General features: G+C 52.6%; 2 protein-coding genes across 12 annotated transcripts in view; both read right to left on the bottom strand.

Annotated features, from left to right (window-relative positions):
* Positions 1-46: 46 nt before the first annotated feature.
* On the bottom strand, positions 47-4,589 carry ALKBH6 (alkB homolog 6). Of its 9 annotated transcripts, none has more exons than XM_015598907.2 (6): positions 4,481-4,576; positions 3,656-3,734; positions 3,292-3,360; positions 1,918-1,978; positions 1,409-1,560; positions 55-1,201 (listed from the first exon to the last, which is right to left on the bottom strand). In XM_015598907.2, the coding sequence occupies exons 2-6, from the start codon at positions 3,707-3,709 to the stop codon at positions 818-820; spliced, it is 720 nt and encodes a 239-aa protein (XP_015454393.1). In that variant the 5' UTR covers positions 3,710-3,734; positions 4,481-4,576; the 3' UTR covers positions 55-817. The 9 variants fall into 9 exon arrangements, with proteins under 9 accessions (XP_024896382.1, XP_024896386.1, XP_024896387.1 ...); XM_015598895.2 differs by lacking the exon at positions 4,481-4,576 and adding an exon at positions 3,915-4,471; XM_015598899.2 differs by having other exon boundaries at positions 56-1,201; positions 4,490-4,589.
* A 193-nt stretch (positions 4,590-4,782) lies between these two features.
* CLIP3 (CAP-Gly domain containing linker protein 3) overlaps positions 4,783-15,872 on the bottom strand; it is a 14,065-nt gene continuing 2,975 nt past the window's right edge. Inside the window, exons 1-14 of one of the 3 annotated variants that reach the window (XM_025040587.1) lie at positions 15,016-15,851; positions 14,491-14,731; positions 11,380-11,519; positions 11,200-11,293; positions 10,851-11,012; positions 10,344-10,462; positions 9,192-9,428; positions 8,819-8,954; positions 8,535-8,663; positions 7,726-7,869; positions 7,534-7,657; positions 7,266-7,330; positions 6,846-6,918; positions 4,783-6,488 (exon numbers count right to left, since the gene is read on the bottom strand). In XM_025040587.1, coding sequence (XP_024896355.1) covers positions 6,434-6,488; positions 6,846-6,918; positions 7,266-7,330; positions 7,534-7,657; positions 7,726-7,869; positions 8,535-8,663; positions 8,819-8,954; positions 9,192-9,428; positions 10,344-10,462; positions 10,851-11,012; positions 11,200-11,293; positions 11,380-11,519; positions 14,491-14,656 — 1,644 coding nt within the window. In that variant the 5' untranslated portion in view covers positions 14,657-14,731; positions 15,016-15,851 and the 3' untranslated portion in view covers positions 4,783-6,433. Of the gene's footprint in view, positions 6,489-6,845; positions 6,919-7,265; positions 7,331-7,533; positions 7,658-7,725; positions 7,870-8,534; positions 8,664-8,818; positions 8,955-9,191; positions 9,429-10,343; positions 10,463-10,850; positions 11,013-11,199; positions 11,294-11,379; positions 11,520-14,490; positions 14,732-15,015; positions 15,852-15,872 lie in introns of those variants that run through there. The other 2 variants (XM_006905950.3, XM_015598769.2) reach the window with 2 other exon arrangements.

The following is a 15,872-nucleotide window of genomic DNA, read 5'->3' as shown; positions in this document are numbered from 1 at the left end:
CTGTGGGGGGCAGGGGCGCAGTTGATGGTCAGTGCGTTCCCAGAAGTCGGGGGGTGGGGGTGGGGGCGGGGAGTTAGCAGACTTTGGGAGTCAGAGACTCCCCAGAGGCAATAACTGAGACAAGTGTGCTCCCAGGATTTGAGCTTTGGAGTGAAAATCTGCGGGTGCCAGAGCCAAGGCTATGAGGAATGGGGTGGGCGGGGGGCGGGGGGCGGTTAGAAGTCCCTCTGGAGAGGCAGGAACTAGGCTGCAGCTGGGAGCGTCTAAGGGAACTGCAGATGCGATCTCCAAAGGGCTGGGGATGGGACAGAGGGATCAGCGGTCCCAGGGCTGAGTGGAACTGGGTTGAGGGCTTGACAGAAGCCAGGAATTGGGGGCATGGGGGACAGAGTGAGGCAGAGATAATCGGGTATGGTCTGGGGGTTAATCTGCAGACATCAGGATATCTGAAGATACAGGCAGAGAAGATGGGGGTGTCTGGGGTATCCAGGAGCATACAGTACTAAAAAGGGAAGTCCCAGAGTGTCTAGGGGGGTTTCTGTGAACATTGGGGTGTCAGAAACGCATCATTCAGAGAAAGAAGTCAGGGAAGCTGCAGTCATGAGCAACCCTCACAGAGGACAGTCAGGCTATATGGGGGTGGTCCTTGAGCAGGAAGTCATGGGTTGAGGTGCCAAGGAGAATCTGGGTGTGACCTAAATGGCAGATCACATTATTGGAGTGGCAGAGAGGTCAGTGTTGGGGTTCCTTGTGCAGTGGGCAAGAGAGAGAATATCTGAAAAGATGTCAGGGATACCCACGAGGGAATGATATTGGGCTATCTACGGATATCAGTGTTTTTGGAGTATTGGGGAGCCCTGCATAGGGAATGTGGACCTTGGGCTAGTGGAGCACTCTGAATGTGTGGGGCCAGGGGATCAGTAGTTGGGGGTGTTGGGGTGTCTGTGGATATCGAGATTTCTAGGGCATCCTGCAAGCAGATGGGTTGGGTGTCTGGGAGAGTAGGCAGGTGGGATTGGGGCCTCTTGGAAGATGAGCATGGCAGAGTGCCCACGAGTGGCTTGGGGAGTGTCCCAGGGCCCACCTGCTCTGTAGGGTCATCATCCTTTGGCTGCCGCGGCTCGTAGAGGTCCAGAATGGTGTGGGAGCCCAGGCTGATGGTGCTGACGGTCGGGTAGTAGAGTGGCCCATCCTCGTGGGGCTGGGGAGTGGGCACCAGGGCTGGAAAAGGCAGGAGTCCACACCCCCCACCCTCTGGGGTTCAACGGGGGCTCCCCAGCTGGGGACAGGGAGGTGAATGCCTAGTTGGGGCATGTGGCTGCTTAATGAGAGTGGAGGTGAGTTAACATGATGCCCTGCCCCATGGTAGATAAGAGGTCTGGGGGTCAGGGTGAGGGTGTGTGGTTACCATGATGCCCTCCCCAGGCAGATACTGGTTCACAAGGACGTGGTTGGCTGGGAGACCCCCAAAAAGACTGAGGTCAGACACTTTGTCCACGTAGCGCTGGAGCCACAGGGGCAGCCGCTCAGGAACCATGCCCCGGGGATGGGGGAGCCCACCTGGGGGAGGCAATGGGGTCCTGAGGGCACCCAACCAAGGAGCCCTGGCACCTGAAGCCCCCATTAGGGATATTCCAGTGAGTGGTGGCATACTGACCTCCTCAGAGACCCCTGACTCTTTGGAGATTGCCACCCAACCCTTCCTGATGCTTCCAAACCCCTGGATCCCTTGAGACCCACAGCTTGTAAGGAAATCCCTAACCTCTGAGGACCTCCACTGACCCCTCAGAATCCTTCTGGCCCCAGGGACCCCTTGAACCCTCAAGGACCCCCCAATATCTTGAGGCGAACCAACGTAAACCACCTGCTCCAGGACACATCCCCAAATCACCCATGCTCCCAGGCAGGAATACTCACCCCAGTTTTGTAACTTCCTTCCGGAGAGCTGGGTCCACTTGGGCTTTGGGGCATTGAAGACCTGGGAGGTGGGGAAGGAGTCACTCCTTTTTCAGGACCACTCTCTCTCATTTTCCCACCCAAGCCAACATAGGAGTCTTTATCTGGGGTGGAAATGGGTCATCTCAGTGTCTGTGGGATTGTTCTCTGGGATAGAGTTCCCAGGATTTTGCTGTTTGCCCTTTCCCCTGTGGAGGCTGCTGGCCCCAAAGCCCACCCATGTCTCCTGACATTGAGGAAAGGAGTCAGGACTACACAATTGTGGTCTGAATTTACTCAGAGGTCCGGCCTGGATTGGGCTTTTTTTGCCCAGAAAAACAGTCTGTACCATGTAATTTCCTGATCCCTGGGCTATCTCAAAACAGTCTGAGTTCTAGAACCTCCTCGTTCTTATCAATTTTGGGGAGGGACTTTGCTAAGCTGGGCTAATCTCAGCATAGCAAAGAGAATACTTTGAAAATGCTCCACTGCCAAGGTCCCAAGGATCTAGAATGGGCAATTTCTAAGAAGTCCAAGAAGTCTATACTCTACTCAATAATCTCCTCATTCTCTTTATGGTTATGGGGCTGGAATTGGCTATCTCAGTGCAAGAGTCTGTGTTCTGTGGCTAACTTTTTCCTGGAACTCAAAACAAGACAGAATCAGTTGGAATAGCACAGGGAAGATGTGCTCTATAACTAAGACTCTGCAAAGGTTTATCCCAGTGCAAGGACTATGAAATTCTTCTTTCCCCAAACCATTAAAAATAGAAAATACAGATAGGGTTATCTCAGCACAGGTGATCTGTGCTTGGAAAACACTGTCCTCGAGACTCTGAGTCTATGCTGAGCTATCTCAGCAAAGGGAAGAGTTTGCTCTAACATTCTGAGGCCTGGGCTATCTCAGCGCAGAAATCTGAACACTGCAAATTCTTCATTCCCTAAATATTAAGAGCCTGAAATGGGCTATTTTAGCACAGAGTATAGGCTCTGTAACTTCCTTGTTACTGAGGCTATAGGCTTGCAGTGGGCTGTTCTAGCACAAGGAATCCAATCTCAATAACATCCTTGTTTTGGAATCTGGACTGGCCTATCTCAGCACAGAGAGTCTGAGCTCCATAACAACTTCTTTTCTAAGAATCAATTTTGTTTCTCCTTAGCCTCCTGGAAAAAGCTCTTTCTGACAGGCCCAGCGAGTCTAGAGAGAGGAATAGGAAAATGAGGGATGGGTGCTCTACGGCACTCTCCTTCCTGCCAGGATCTTCACTAGAGACATGGGGGCTCTCACACAGGACCTAGGGGCTGGAGAATAATCTGGAAAGAGGGGAAAAATAGACCAGAAGGGCAATGGGATCACCTGTCGCAGTAAATACTCCTCTTCTTCCTTGGAGATGAAGTCGGGGACATAGTAGATTACAGGTGGTGCCTAGGATAGAGAGATCCCCCTGAAGGTGGGGCCCTTTGACCTACACAGGAGCCCTAGCATTGCTGAGCAGCCCTCCCTCAGGATGTCCTCTGACAGATCAAAGCTTGAAGTCAAGGGACCAATGCCCATTTTAGGGACTGGAAGTTGGGTGAGGGAAGGACTGGGCCTTGAGGGTAAGAATGAATTTGGAGGGAACAGTCCTAACTCACAAACCCAGGAGTCAGCCTACTTATCCCCACTCTATCTCCCACCCTCTGGTCCCCACCTTCACCCTCTGTACCCCAGTCCTAACAACCTGCTCCACCCTGAATGTTTCCAGGGCTGGGACCCTGGAGTCCTGATCCTCCATCGACACCAAGTCCACGCACCCAGTCCTGTGGGAAGGGGAGGACACGCTGAAGTCACCAAGCCTCCCACACTCGGGCTATAATCCTGCTTTCTGCTCTGTCATGGGCCAGATCCTCACCTCAGTCCTCTAACTGAACTACTTTAGTTTCTAAAATCTGAGTCCTCGGCATCTCAAAAGCCACCCGATGAGCACCCAGAGTACTCACCCAAAATCCATCCGCCAAGGGCCTATCAAACTATATATATTTGTTTTCTCAAACCTTTCACAGAGAACATCCTCTGACTCCACTGAGAGCCTTTCTCACGAGCTCCACACAAGCCTCCAGGACTGCATCCCAGGACCCCTTTAAACACCTTAGTTTGAGACCCTATCCTAACAACTTCAGATCTGCTACCATAAGCCTCGTTCCCTAAGAACATTCAGGGTCCTTATGGACCCTCCTTCCGCCTCAAGCCCTTTCAAATGCCCCATTCCTAACACTCTTGTGCCCCCTGAGTCTCCTCTAACGCATCCACTGTGACTCCTTGAATCCCCCCACCCTGGACCCCCTCAGACTTCTCTTCCAGAGCGCCCCTTCGCTGCAGCACCCTTGGACCTAGAGCCCTGACCTGACTCCTCTCAAACCTTCTTTCCTTCTTGAATCCCTTAGACGCCCACACTCTGGATCTTCTAGGACTCCACACTCTGAGCTTCCTCGAACTCCTATCTGAGCTTCCCCAGGTCCCCACCCTCGGCTCTCTCGGACCTCTATTTCCACCCTCCGCCACTCACAAAACTGACCGTCCACCAGTGACCCCTCCAATATCCAAATTCAACACCCTATTCCTTTCCCAGCTACTTCCGCCCCCACGTTCCTGACGCAGGAGTCCTCAGACAAATGGGAACTCTCAAAGGCCTTAAGGGTCCGCCTTCCACCCAATCAGCGCTCTCATCCAGTACTGCCCCACCCCTTCACCCTCATTCAGTGATAGGCTGCGCCTCCCTGCCTCTGAGCCACTGGGAACCCTTCGAAGACCTGTCATCTTCTAGCACCGACCAATCAGAGCTCCAGAACGAAACCTGTTCACGCTGCAGAGCGGGAGCCCAGATGGGAAGGGGCAGCCGTGGCAACTGCAGGAAGGAGACCAGACTGTTGGATTTCCCGCAGGCTAGACGATCTGATACTCATGCTGCCGGGAGGCGAGACTGAGGAAAGGACTTCCTCTCCCATCCTCCCCCAGCAAGAGTATGGAGGCAGGGACATAACTCCTCAAACACCGGCCCGACACAGAGAAGCCATAGAAACGTCTTTATTGAAGGGCGCAGGGATCATGCTGAGTTCAGGGACATGCAGTGAAGGGGCAGTCGTGAGCTGTCCTTGGTAGTCCGGGCCCCAGGTCTGCCCTGGACTTCCGGGGCCTTCAAGGTCTCCCTCAGGCCGTTGGTCTGGCCAGAGTGATGTGAAGTCCTTTGGGGCTAGTGACTCAGATTTGGTGTTTTGGACCTGTGACCAGAACGTAGATTAAAACGGGGCCTCCAGGATTTGGGATCCCCCTCAAGGCCTTGGGGTCCTATGTGTATTAGAGATAGAGGCTTTAGGATTTGGGGTTCCCTTGGGGCTGGGCTCTTGGAATTTGGGTGTCTCAAGATCCGTGACTCAGGGCATTGAGGTCCTCCGGTTTCCAGGGATGGGCCTTCCTGTTTAGGGTCTCCTAGGGCTGGAGATGCTGTAGGAGCCCGGGATGCATGTCCTAACTGCAGTCTCCTCCATCCCAGGAACAAGGACCTCTGTCACTCAGGTTTCCTGGGGGCTTGGGATTGGAATTTTAAATTTGGGATTCCCTGGGGAATTGAGAATTCCATGGCTTGGGGGCCCTGGGAATTAGGGCTTTGGGGTCTTCTAGGGGCTATAGGATTTGGGGTCTCAGGGAAGTTTGGGACATGTACCCTGGGATTTGGGATTACCCAGTCTCAGAAAGGGGCTCCATATTTTGGGGTTCCCCAAAGGGGGAAGTTATTACTTAAAAAATAGAGAATTTTCTGGGAACCTGGCCAGCACATGGGCTGTGGGCCATGTAGGATGGGCTTCATACAAGGCACTGGGGGTTTCTTGAGGGTGCAGAGGGTAGGAAGACTTGGGGGTCCTGTAATTAGCATTTCCAGGACTGTTTTGGTGTCCGTAAATTGGAGGTGACGGTGGGCTGGTTAATGTGAGTCTCTTCTTAGGTTACCCCTCAACAGGAGGTCTTTGTTAATGGAGGGGGTCTCTGATTGCAGTATTAAGATTTTTGGGTGACCATGGGGGATCACAACATCTTGAGGAAATTGTCGTTAAATGTGGGATAGTGACATAAAGGTTTGTAACTCTGTTGCTCTGGAGGTGTGACCTGATGGGAGGGGGTTTTTTTTTAATGAGGGAGGGTTATGATCCACTGATGTGGAGAAGGTCACCTTCATTTAGGGTGATGGGGAAATCTGTTAATGGGGCTCTGCTCTGAGGGGTTGAGAATAGGGACTAACCTGAAGGTGCTACACTCTGGGAATCTCTGGGGAACATGGGGTCTGTATTTGGGGGGTTCTCATGGGGGAATCTGTTAATAATGGGGCCTCAGTGATTAAGGGCTGGCTAATGGGGGTCTCTATTCTGGATGTGTTACTAGGGATATCTATTTCAGGGTGACTTGGGGGCTTCTTGCGTCAGGAGTTGCTAGAGGGGGCTGTGTCTCTGACGGGTGTCCAGGGCCTCTAAGACTGCATCTCCGCCCTCAGCATCCAGGGAAACCAGCAGCAGAAGAGCAATCTGGAAAGGAGAACTGTGTCAACCCCTAATGCAGGGGTGGGAACATCCGGGTCTATCTCCCTCAGCTCTCCCCAGGTGGTCTTGCTGGATTCTGCTTCTACCTCTCTGGCTGTGCCTTCTCAGGCTCCTGTGGAGGGTATTCTGCCTCCTTGACCTGCCCCTTTAAAGTTGAAGTCTCCAGAATTCAGTGCAGGGCCTCACTCCTTAGAGACTGTTTCTGGGTAAGCAAACTAGTCACAAGTTTTCCTAACCTCTATTTCCAGCCCCAACCAGAACTCCAGATCCCTGTGTCCAATGGCCTGTGGAAACCTCTTCCTCAATATCCCAGAGGAGAGTGGGCAGAGGTTGGCTACAAACCTGGAGATTGAGTTCTCTGATGCGATGTCCTTCGGGGTCCGGACTGTCGTGAAGGTGCGTTTGGGTTGCGTCACTGAAGGGAAGGGCAGGGTCTCGGGTGAGGGGATCATAGACCCACCTGTGCCCTCAATACTCACCCAGACTCCTGGACCCTACGTTCTCAATACCTGTCTTGACCTCTTTTTTCAACAATATTTTGTGTCCCCCAATAGCTACCCATGTCCCCAGTGCCTACCCAAAGCCTTGCCGTTAACATCCCCATATCCCATAGCACCTGTCCTCTTTGGGATCCTATTTCATCATTTTCCTGGACCCTATGTCCCCAGTTAGATGCTGGAGATTCTGTCAGTAGTCTATAGCATGACCCTTCCTCCTATCCTCAAACCCACACTCCTCCCCACACTGTAGCCCCCAACTCACTTGTCACTTGATGTACTTTTTTGGCTCCAACATTGTCCCCAGGGGGGTCAGTGGATCCACCAATCCTGGGGAGACACAAGGAGTGGGAGGAGTCAGAGACATAGAAGTCAAGGCCTGACCTGGAGCTGGGGACAGGGGGCCCACACAAAAAGAGTTCGGGTGTGGGGGTGGGTAGCCACACTGTCCTATTGATCCAAGAGGAGGAGACATCTGAGAGGGCATCAGTGTTTGGATGGTGCCTTGGGTTAAGGTCAGAGTTTGGGCTCACCTCTGAATTCGCGATGCTGGTGCAAAGACTCCATGTCTTGAGGGGCAGGTGAAGTACCGGACACCGAAGACAGAGCCATCATGCTTGCCCGTGGGCTGGTCTAGCTCAATGCCGTACCAGTAACCTGAAGCAGAAGTGTGTCAGGATGCCTCGAGGCCCTGCCTGGCCCACAGCCCACATCCCCATCCTCACCTGGGGCAAAGTCTGTCTTCCCATAGAAGCGCACAACCCCTTGCTTCTGGCCTGCTACAAGGACTTGGTCTCCAACCTCAGCCTTGGCTCCCTCACGCTGCTGCAGGCTACCCAGAGATGGGGATGACGGGGGTTTCTTCTTGCCTGAGAATGGAGGGTATGGGAGTGGGAGTGGGGCTCCCAGACACCAGCCCTGGGAACCCCATGCCACCAGAAAGCCCCCAGGCAGAAACTCCTGGCTCCAATCAGAAGAATCCCATAGTCTTTCCCAGAACTGCAGGGTTCTGAGCTTGGAAGGAAACAATCCCAGCTGCTAGAGAACTTGCAGGGGGAAGCTTTAGGCCTGAGGACAAACTGAGTCAAGAACCAGGAGAACCCAAAAATCCTTTCTCAAAAGCTGAGGATATTTGGGCCAAAGGAAAAACTGAGTCACAGAAGTCAGGAACCCAGAACTTGTCCTTTTAAAATGCAGGCGGGAGTTGAGTCTGAGGCTAACTCAAGTCACTAAAGCCAGGAACCCCAAATATTCTTCCCTAAAACTGGGGGAAAGCTTTTGGGCCTGAAGGTAAACTAAGTCATAGAAGGCAGGGAACCCACAGGTCCTCCCAAGAACTAGATGGGGCCAGTACTAAGTCAAAGGAGAAATTGAACCACAAAGGAGAACTAGATGGGGCCAGTACTAAGTCAAAGGAGAAATTGAGATCATCCTCTAAAATTAGGGAGTTTGGGCCTGAGGAGTCACAGAAGCTGGCCTACCTACAGAATATCCCCAAGACTGGCTCTCCTCGCCACTAGGCTCCCCCTCTGACCTTTGTGTTCCCTGCGGCCCTTGCCAGTGACACGGGAAAAATCCATCCGGGGAGTCCGAGGTGTGGAGGTGACAGATGAAGGAGGTGCATCTACTGCCTTAGAGATCTTGGACACAGATGCAAAGAGACCTGGGGGGACAGAGCCTGGGCTGTGAGTTGTCCAAGTCTCTGCCCTATGCCCTCTGCCCTACCATCATCCCCCAGCCCCCATTACCCAGACAGCAACATCAGAACTACTAAGTGGACCCCACCAGCACTCCTTTTGGGCCCCAAGTAGGACTGACCCTGCTTGGGAGGGCAGATGAAATACCGGACACCCCCAACACTGCCATCATTCTTGCCCTCAGGTTCATCCAGCTCCACGCCCACCCATTGGCCACTGGCGAACTCCGTGGTCCCACAGAACCGCAGTGTGCCTGTCTGAGGAAATAAGAGAGGACATGGCTTGGGGGCGCCTTGGGAGGCCATGATAGATCACTGGCACAGGGAGCCCCAGGCTCAAATCTCAGCTCAAACATCACCATTAACTAGCTATACAACTTCACTTCACTGTGCCTCAATGTCCTCATCTGCAAAATAGGAACAGAAATCACGCCCACCTTATAGGACTGTTATAGAGCTGCCCTGTCCAGTACAAAGTCTGAAGAACACCCTGACCTTCTGGCCATCCAGCAGCACACGGTCTCCCAGGCGCAGGCCCAGTGCGCTGAGCATGAGATTGCCCGGGACGTTGTCATAGTTGGGTAGCGTGACCTTGGGGAGGGCACAGGAGAGTGGCACAGCTTCCTCCAGCAGCGTTCGTAGCTCCTTGGCCACCAGCGCCGCCTCCGCCTTGTCCAAGGACATGTCCATGGGATCTGGGACCACCTCCGCTGGCACCTGTCCCTTTCGGTTCTGGAGATCAATGGGAAGAGAGAGGGTGAGGACTCAGCAGCACCGGCTGTACCCCAACCGAGCCCATGCCCCAAGCCCCCAGGTCTAGGTGAAGCAGAGGTGGGACTAGGTCACACTTTGGGCCAACATGGGAATAAGAAGCGTTGGGACATTAAAGTACAAACCACGTCCCCAGGGAAGTCCACTCCTGAGATCTAAGGCTGGGGATGTCAAGTAATGGGGGTAGGACTACCGTTGGGGCCAACAGGGAATGAAGGTTACACTTAAGTGCTATCAGTCATGCCTTCAGGAAGGTCATGCCCAGAGACCCCAGGCCAGGAATGGGAACATGTGAGACATGAACATTAAAAATAATGGGCCAGGGGTGCAACTGAGCCAATAGGGAAGGAAGAGAGGCAGGGCCTCAGGGGCACAGGTGTCACCCCAAGATATCTGTGCCTGGGATGCTGCAGAGTAATTGGTGTTGGCAACAGGATTTGGAAATGGATGGGTTGGGGTCAGAGATCATATTGTGGGCTTATGCGAGGCACAGCCCTCTCTTCATCAATCTGACTTTCTTCATGATCTCGAAATGCCATCTATATACAGCCACACAATCAGTCAGGACTGAAAGAAGATAACCCTGGATAACCCTGGATAACCCTGCACAAATCATGCACACTCTTTGCCTCAGTTTCCCTATTGTACACTAGTGTTTATGATGCAGTTCACCTGTCGTATCATGAATACTAAGTAAATGTCGGCCATTATTACATTTGTTGAAATGTACAGATGATTTTCATATTTTAAGAGCTGCTAGAGATGCAAGCAATCAGGACCCCCCTCATCCTCTGCAGAGGCCTGTTGGCCTAGAAAGGAATGGGGGGCGGTAGGAAGGAGAAGGAAGATGACAGTGCTGTGCTGGCGTGGCAATACCCGAAGCGCTGGGTTGGCACCGTGCTCCAGCAAACATTTGGCTGCACCCAGGCACAGGTTGGAGGCAGCAATGTGCAGGGCTGAGCCGTGGTTGAAGTCACTGCATGTAGAGTTCACCACTGGGAGGTAGGCAAGAGGAGAGATCCAGGTGAGCACCCTTAGCACCCGGGACACCCCTCTACCTTCCAGCTTGCAGAAGTCCATCTCGTAACCCGCAAGCCCCGGTGCTCCCGCAGAACCCTCGCCCTCCCTTCTCAGCCACTCCCCTCCTGAACAGGTCATAGACCACTGAGCCCCATCTCCCACACCTCCTACCTCCAGATTCCCAGGATCTCCTCAGTCTGGTCCCCTCTCCCAGCCCGGCCAGGCGTGTTTGGCCCTATCACTTGGCATCCCTCCTTCACTTCACGTCCCCTCCCCCAAAACCCTGGGCACCCTCCTTCTACTTCCAGGCTTCCTCCCTCACTGGGTCCTGCCCCACCTCCCTAGCCAAGACGCCCCCCTCACCTCGAGGCCGTGTGCCCTTCAGCAGCACACGCACAAGGTCGGGCACATCAAAATAGGCTGCGTAGTGCAGCGCGTTCATGTTGGTCCAGCGGCTGCGCAGGGTCACATCAGCGCCCAGCGCCAGCAGCTGCTGTGACAGGCGCACTGCCGCTGCGGGGTCCCCTGTGTGACAGCCCAGGTCAGCTTGCATGCCCTCCTCCAGAGCCCTGGGACTCAGGACTGCACTTTGGGATATCAGTCTGCAGGTTCAGGATGGGGAACTGGGGACCAAGGTTCTGGGTGATTTTGAGGGTGTTGAGTCTGGGGGCCTAGGTTTTGGGGCACATGGTTTGGGGGTCCAGACTCTTACCGACTCCGTGGGCCCCAGCCTTGCATGCATAATGGAGCAATGTCATGTCGGTCAGCCCATCACGATCATTCACATGGCAGCCTCGACGCAGAATCTGGGAGTACCAGAGGAAAAGGGGGGCTTACCCAAACATGCGAGGGAACCCATCCTCTCCTTCCCTGGCTTCCCAGTATTTTTTACCTCATTGCCGATGACATCAATTTTGTGCTGGACTTGGGGCACCCACTGGCGCACAATGGCGAACAGCTCAGGGACAGTGGTCTGTGGGTCAAACAGAATCTCCTGGCACGCCGGGTCATTGGGATCAAAGAAGGTGAAGGCTGAGGAAGCGAGAGGGCCAAGGTCACCCCAGGCAAGCTGACCCTCTCCTTCCATCCTAACGTAGGGGACCTCCAGGTTTTTGTCTTTTAAAACTATTCCAAATGCAGGGTCTCAAACTGGTGGCGCATAGGCCATAGGCGTATTCCATGTGGTCAGCATGAGGTTTCAAAGTCAGAAGGTTTCACATAAAAATCTGGATGCCCAGTATGTCTTGAAAAATTGGAAGACTGGACAATTCCCACAGACAATTCCCATACCACACCTTGGAACAACTGTGTGGTAAGGAGTGTAGCACCCTCGAGTCTGCCTTCCCAAGGAGGCTGCTACTGCTCTAACTCACTGTTGCCCTGGACGAGTATTGGCATACTTTGGCCAAATCTCCAGAGTAAAAAAAAAATTAATTAAAAACCACAAATCCTATTTTATAAAAAAATCTCCCCAATTTTTCAAATGCTGTATCATCCACATAAAACGTATGCATGGTTAGGATTCATCCTGTGACCAGCCAAGGTGGTGCCCAGAGGGACTTCCATCTCCCCCCATTAGACTCTGAGGAGCGCTGCTCTCTGTAGTAACACCAGCACCCAGCACAGAGCCTGGCACATGGCAGGAACTCAGTGCACATTGAATGAATGAGTAAATGAACGACCAGCTGTTACAGAGCCCAGGGAAGTGCCCCCATAGATGTCTCCAGGAATCAGCCTGTGTGCTTCTTTAAAAACCCATCACAAAATAGCCCCTTTGGCTCAGAACCCTGCCCTGATTCCCATCCCACTTCGAATATAGACCACAGTCCTCCCCACCACCCACAGGTCCTATACGAACTGGCCTTGTCTATTCTCTACCCTTACCTTCCACTCATTCCCCTCCAGCCACACTGGCCTCCTTCTCTCCAACACACCAGGCAAATTCCTGTGTTAGGGGCCTTGCACTTGCTGTTTTTCTCGCCTGGGACAATCTTCCCTCACATCTTCTCAAGACTTTGCAGGTCTTTGCTCAAACGTCACCTCTTCAGAGAGGCCTCCCCGACCACCCTATCTAAATCGGTACCTCTGCCCTTCTCCATCTGCTACCCTTTTTTATTTCTTTAATCACAGCACATATCGCTACTTAACATAACTTGTTTATACTTCCCTCCCTTCCTTTTTCCTTCCCTCTTTTCCTCTCTTCTTCCCTCTTTTTTTTTCTTCTTTTTCTTATTTTCTCACTTGTCTCCCTCACTAGGATAAAAGTACTATGCTCCCATTCTGCCTTGGTCCCTCTGTTATCCCCAAGACCCGGCACAAAACCTGGCATGCAGTAGGTGTTCAGTCAATCTCTGCTGAATTAATGTGCAAATTTAATAAACAAATATGTGAGTTCCTCTTAGAGTCCACCTTAGCACTCTCTCTGCCCTGGACCAAATTTCCAGCTTTCTTCACCTTCTGTACCCAATCCTGCTTGTTCTACTAGCAGCATTCCTGGAGGAGGGGGGGTGGGGCAGCCCAGACCCTTCGACTTCCCACCAGGCCAAAGGCCTCTGCCATATCCAGCTGCATTTTCGAAGGTTTTCCAGTTTCCCAGGGTGGACCCACTGCCCTGGACACCCAGACTGAGGTCAACTTCTTGCCTCTCTGATCCACCTCTAGTGGGCGACATGTCCAAAGATGCCAGCCCTCTTGCCCTATCTTGGCAACGCCTACTCTCTGAACCTGGTGCCTAGTTTCTGAACCTCACAGTCAATGTCTTCTAAGAGCCTCCTCTGACTGAGCCCCACCCTCTCTATTCTGTAGCCAGAGGGAGCTTTTAAACATAAATCAGACCAGCCACTCCTTTATTTTAAACATCTCCTCAAATGCTCTCCATCACACGTAGAATATATCCAAAGTCCTCACTGTGGCCTTTAAGGTCCTTCCAGATCTAGCCATTGCCAACCTCTCACCTCAACTCTGATCACTCCCTAATTGCAGCTACAGAGCTTCTTTGTGTCCCAAGCTCAGTCCTGCCCTAGGGCCTCTGCACTTGCTGCTCTCTGCCTGGAACTCTCTTTCTCTAGCTCTCCTATGGTTGATTCCTCCTCATGCTCTGGGTCTCAGCCTAAATCCACCTCATCAGAAAGACCCGCCCTGACCTCTCTGTTTCAAGTTGCTGTCCTCTGGCCGTTATCTATTATCTATTATATTTTCATCTTTTATTTCTTTCATAGCACTTGCTCTGATTGGAACTTATCTGATTTATTTATCTGTTCATTATTCAGTCTCTTCTCTCATGGGAGCAGGAATCACGCTGGACTGCTCACCATAAAATCTTTATCACCCAGAAAAAGGCTTGTCACAGAAAAGTAGCAATGGATAAATATCGGTGAGTGATTATTTTCAGTCTCTCCAAGAGGCCACCCTCTCAGTCCCGCACCCTCCTACCTCAGAGCCTTTACTCCTGTGGTTACCGCTCCTGGGGCCCCTTTCCCCATCTCTTCCCTGATTAACCCCCAACTTATCCTTAGGTCTCCCTCAAGTGTTACCTCCTCAGAGAAACCATGTCTTCTGAAGCTCTTACAGCATCCCATTCTTGGCAAACACAATTCTTGTCATGTCTTATAATTATATATTTTTATTTTTATACTTATTTGTATAGTCATTAGTGAGGCCTGTGAGTTCAGGGCAAAGGCTGGGTCTGTCTTACTCCATGCTGTGCTCCCAGCTCCTAGCACAGAGCCAGGTCCAAATCAGGCTTTCGACAAATATTTGTTGAAAGACTAAATGAATGAATAATACATCATGAGCCAAAGATTAGAATCATTCCAATTCCATTCTCCAGTGGGTGAATGAATGAATAAATGAATGAAAGGGGAGCGGAATCCAAGGACTCAGCAGCTAAGACTCCTTGTGACCGCCTTCAAATACCTCCCACCATCACCACCAGCAGAGCTCAGCCCAATCCCCTGGCCATCCAAGGCTCTGGGCCAGATTTTAGGGTGGGGAGACTGGTTACCGTAGTCCTTGGGCAGGGGGGCAGGTGCCGAGGGGTGCACAACAGGCTTCTGCCGGCGCTCTTGGGTGGGGCTGGGGGCCTCCGGAACAGGCTCATCCTCCTCTTCCTCCTCCTCTTCCTCCCCCCGGAGCGGTGGGGCCATTGGGGCTGGATCTGTCTTAGTCATGGTCCTCAGTGGGCCCCGGGGGGCAAGTGCAGAGTTGGGGGCGGCCCTCAGGCAAATCCTGGAGGCAGAGGTGAGCTAAAGAAGGCACCCCATAAGCTCTGGGATCCCAGCCCATAGGAGCTCCCAGGGCTCCATGTCCACAGCTCTGGATTTGGGGCAATCATAAGCACACCCGTTACCTATCAGAGGACCCTGATATGTGGGCCCAGAGCTTATCACTTCCCCTAGGCCCAGCCCCCATTATTCTCTCACGTCAGTCCCCTGAGTCCAGGCCGCCCCCTCCCAAGGTTTGTTTATCTCGGGATGCAGGATGCTTCGCTCCTCCCCTTCTCTGCGGGCCTCCCCTCTATCCATCTTACCTTGGGCAGATGGGGCTGGAGACCAAAGCTGAGACTGAGGGGACTGGAATAACAGGGTGTCAGTATCGGGGGAAGTGGTGGGTGAGAGGAAGGGAGAGAGAGAAAGGGAGAGGGAGAGAGAAAGAGAGAGAGAGAAGGGAACGAGGCCCAGACGCCGAAGGGGGATGGGGATGGAGAGGGAGGGGCGCTGAAGGCGCATGCGTGTTCCCCCTAACAAGGAGCGGGGGAGGAGATACTGGCAAGCTGCTCGCATTGATGAAAAGGCTGAGGAAGAGGTTAGACACCGAGGATGGGGAGAAGAGGTGGAGACGAGGAAGAATGTGAGTGAGACAGACATAGAAGACGAGAGATGAAGCATAAACAAGGGCAAAAAGAGAGAGATGGGAAAGCCAGCACAATTCTTTTTGACCCCTACCCCCATGCATGTGATGGAGCCTTTCCTGTAACAGGCCTGCAAACCAGGTCACTTAGGGCAGGCATCTCGATGTTGGTGGTGATGGGTGTTTTCTCTGAGATCTCAGACCTGACCCCTTTTCTATGTTCGCCTTATATAAGGGATGTCTCAGAGGGATGATTTCTAGCATTATAGTCGTCATTCGACATTATCATCACATACTGCTCATACAGCAATTACCAGGCCCAGAGAAGTTAAGCCATTTGCCCAAGGGCACACAGCAATCACATGATGGAGTGAAGATTTGAAACCAGGCAGCCTGGCTATAATCTGGGCTTTTAATCACCATGATACATGGCAGTAGCAGTGTCTAGAGGACAGATCTGCCAATGGATCCCTCCAACGCTCTCAGAACTGTATCTTCCCCAGAAAGGCCTCCTGTAGCCAACCCAGGGGCCAGGCA

The sequence above is a fragment of the Pteropus alecto genome, unplaced genomic scaffold (genome assembly GCF_000325575.1).
Source record: "Pteropus alecto unplaced genomic scaffold, ASM32557v1 scaffold281, whole genome shotgun sequence".
Lineage (NCBI taxonomy): Eukaryota > Metazoa > Chordata > Mammalia > Chiroptera > Pteropodidae > Pteropus > Pteropus alecto.
Note: the sequence above shows the minus strand (reverse complement) of the source record. Positions and strands in the feature narration are given on the sequence as shown.

What these genes read in the sequence shown, in the direction of transcription:
- ALKBH6 (XM_015598895.2), bottom strand. An exon ending in AGGAGTATTTACTGCGACAG is followed by an intron (nt 1,979 to 3,291) that starts GTGATCCCATTG and finishes CCCACCTCCCAG; the next exon opens with GTCTTCAATGCCCCAAAGCC. An exon ending in TGCCTGGGGAGGGCATCATG is followed by an intron (nt 1,202 to 1,408) that starts GTAACCACACAC and finishes CCCACTCCCCAG; the next exon opens with CCCCACGAGGATGGGCCACT.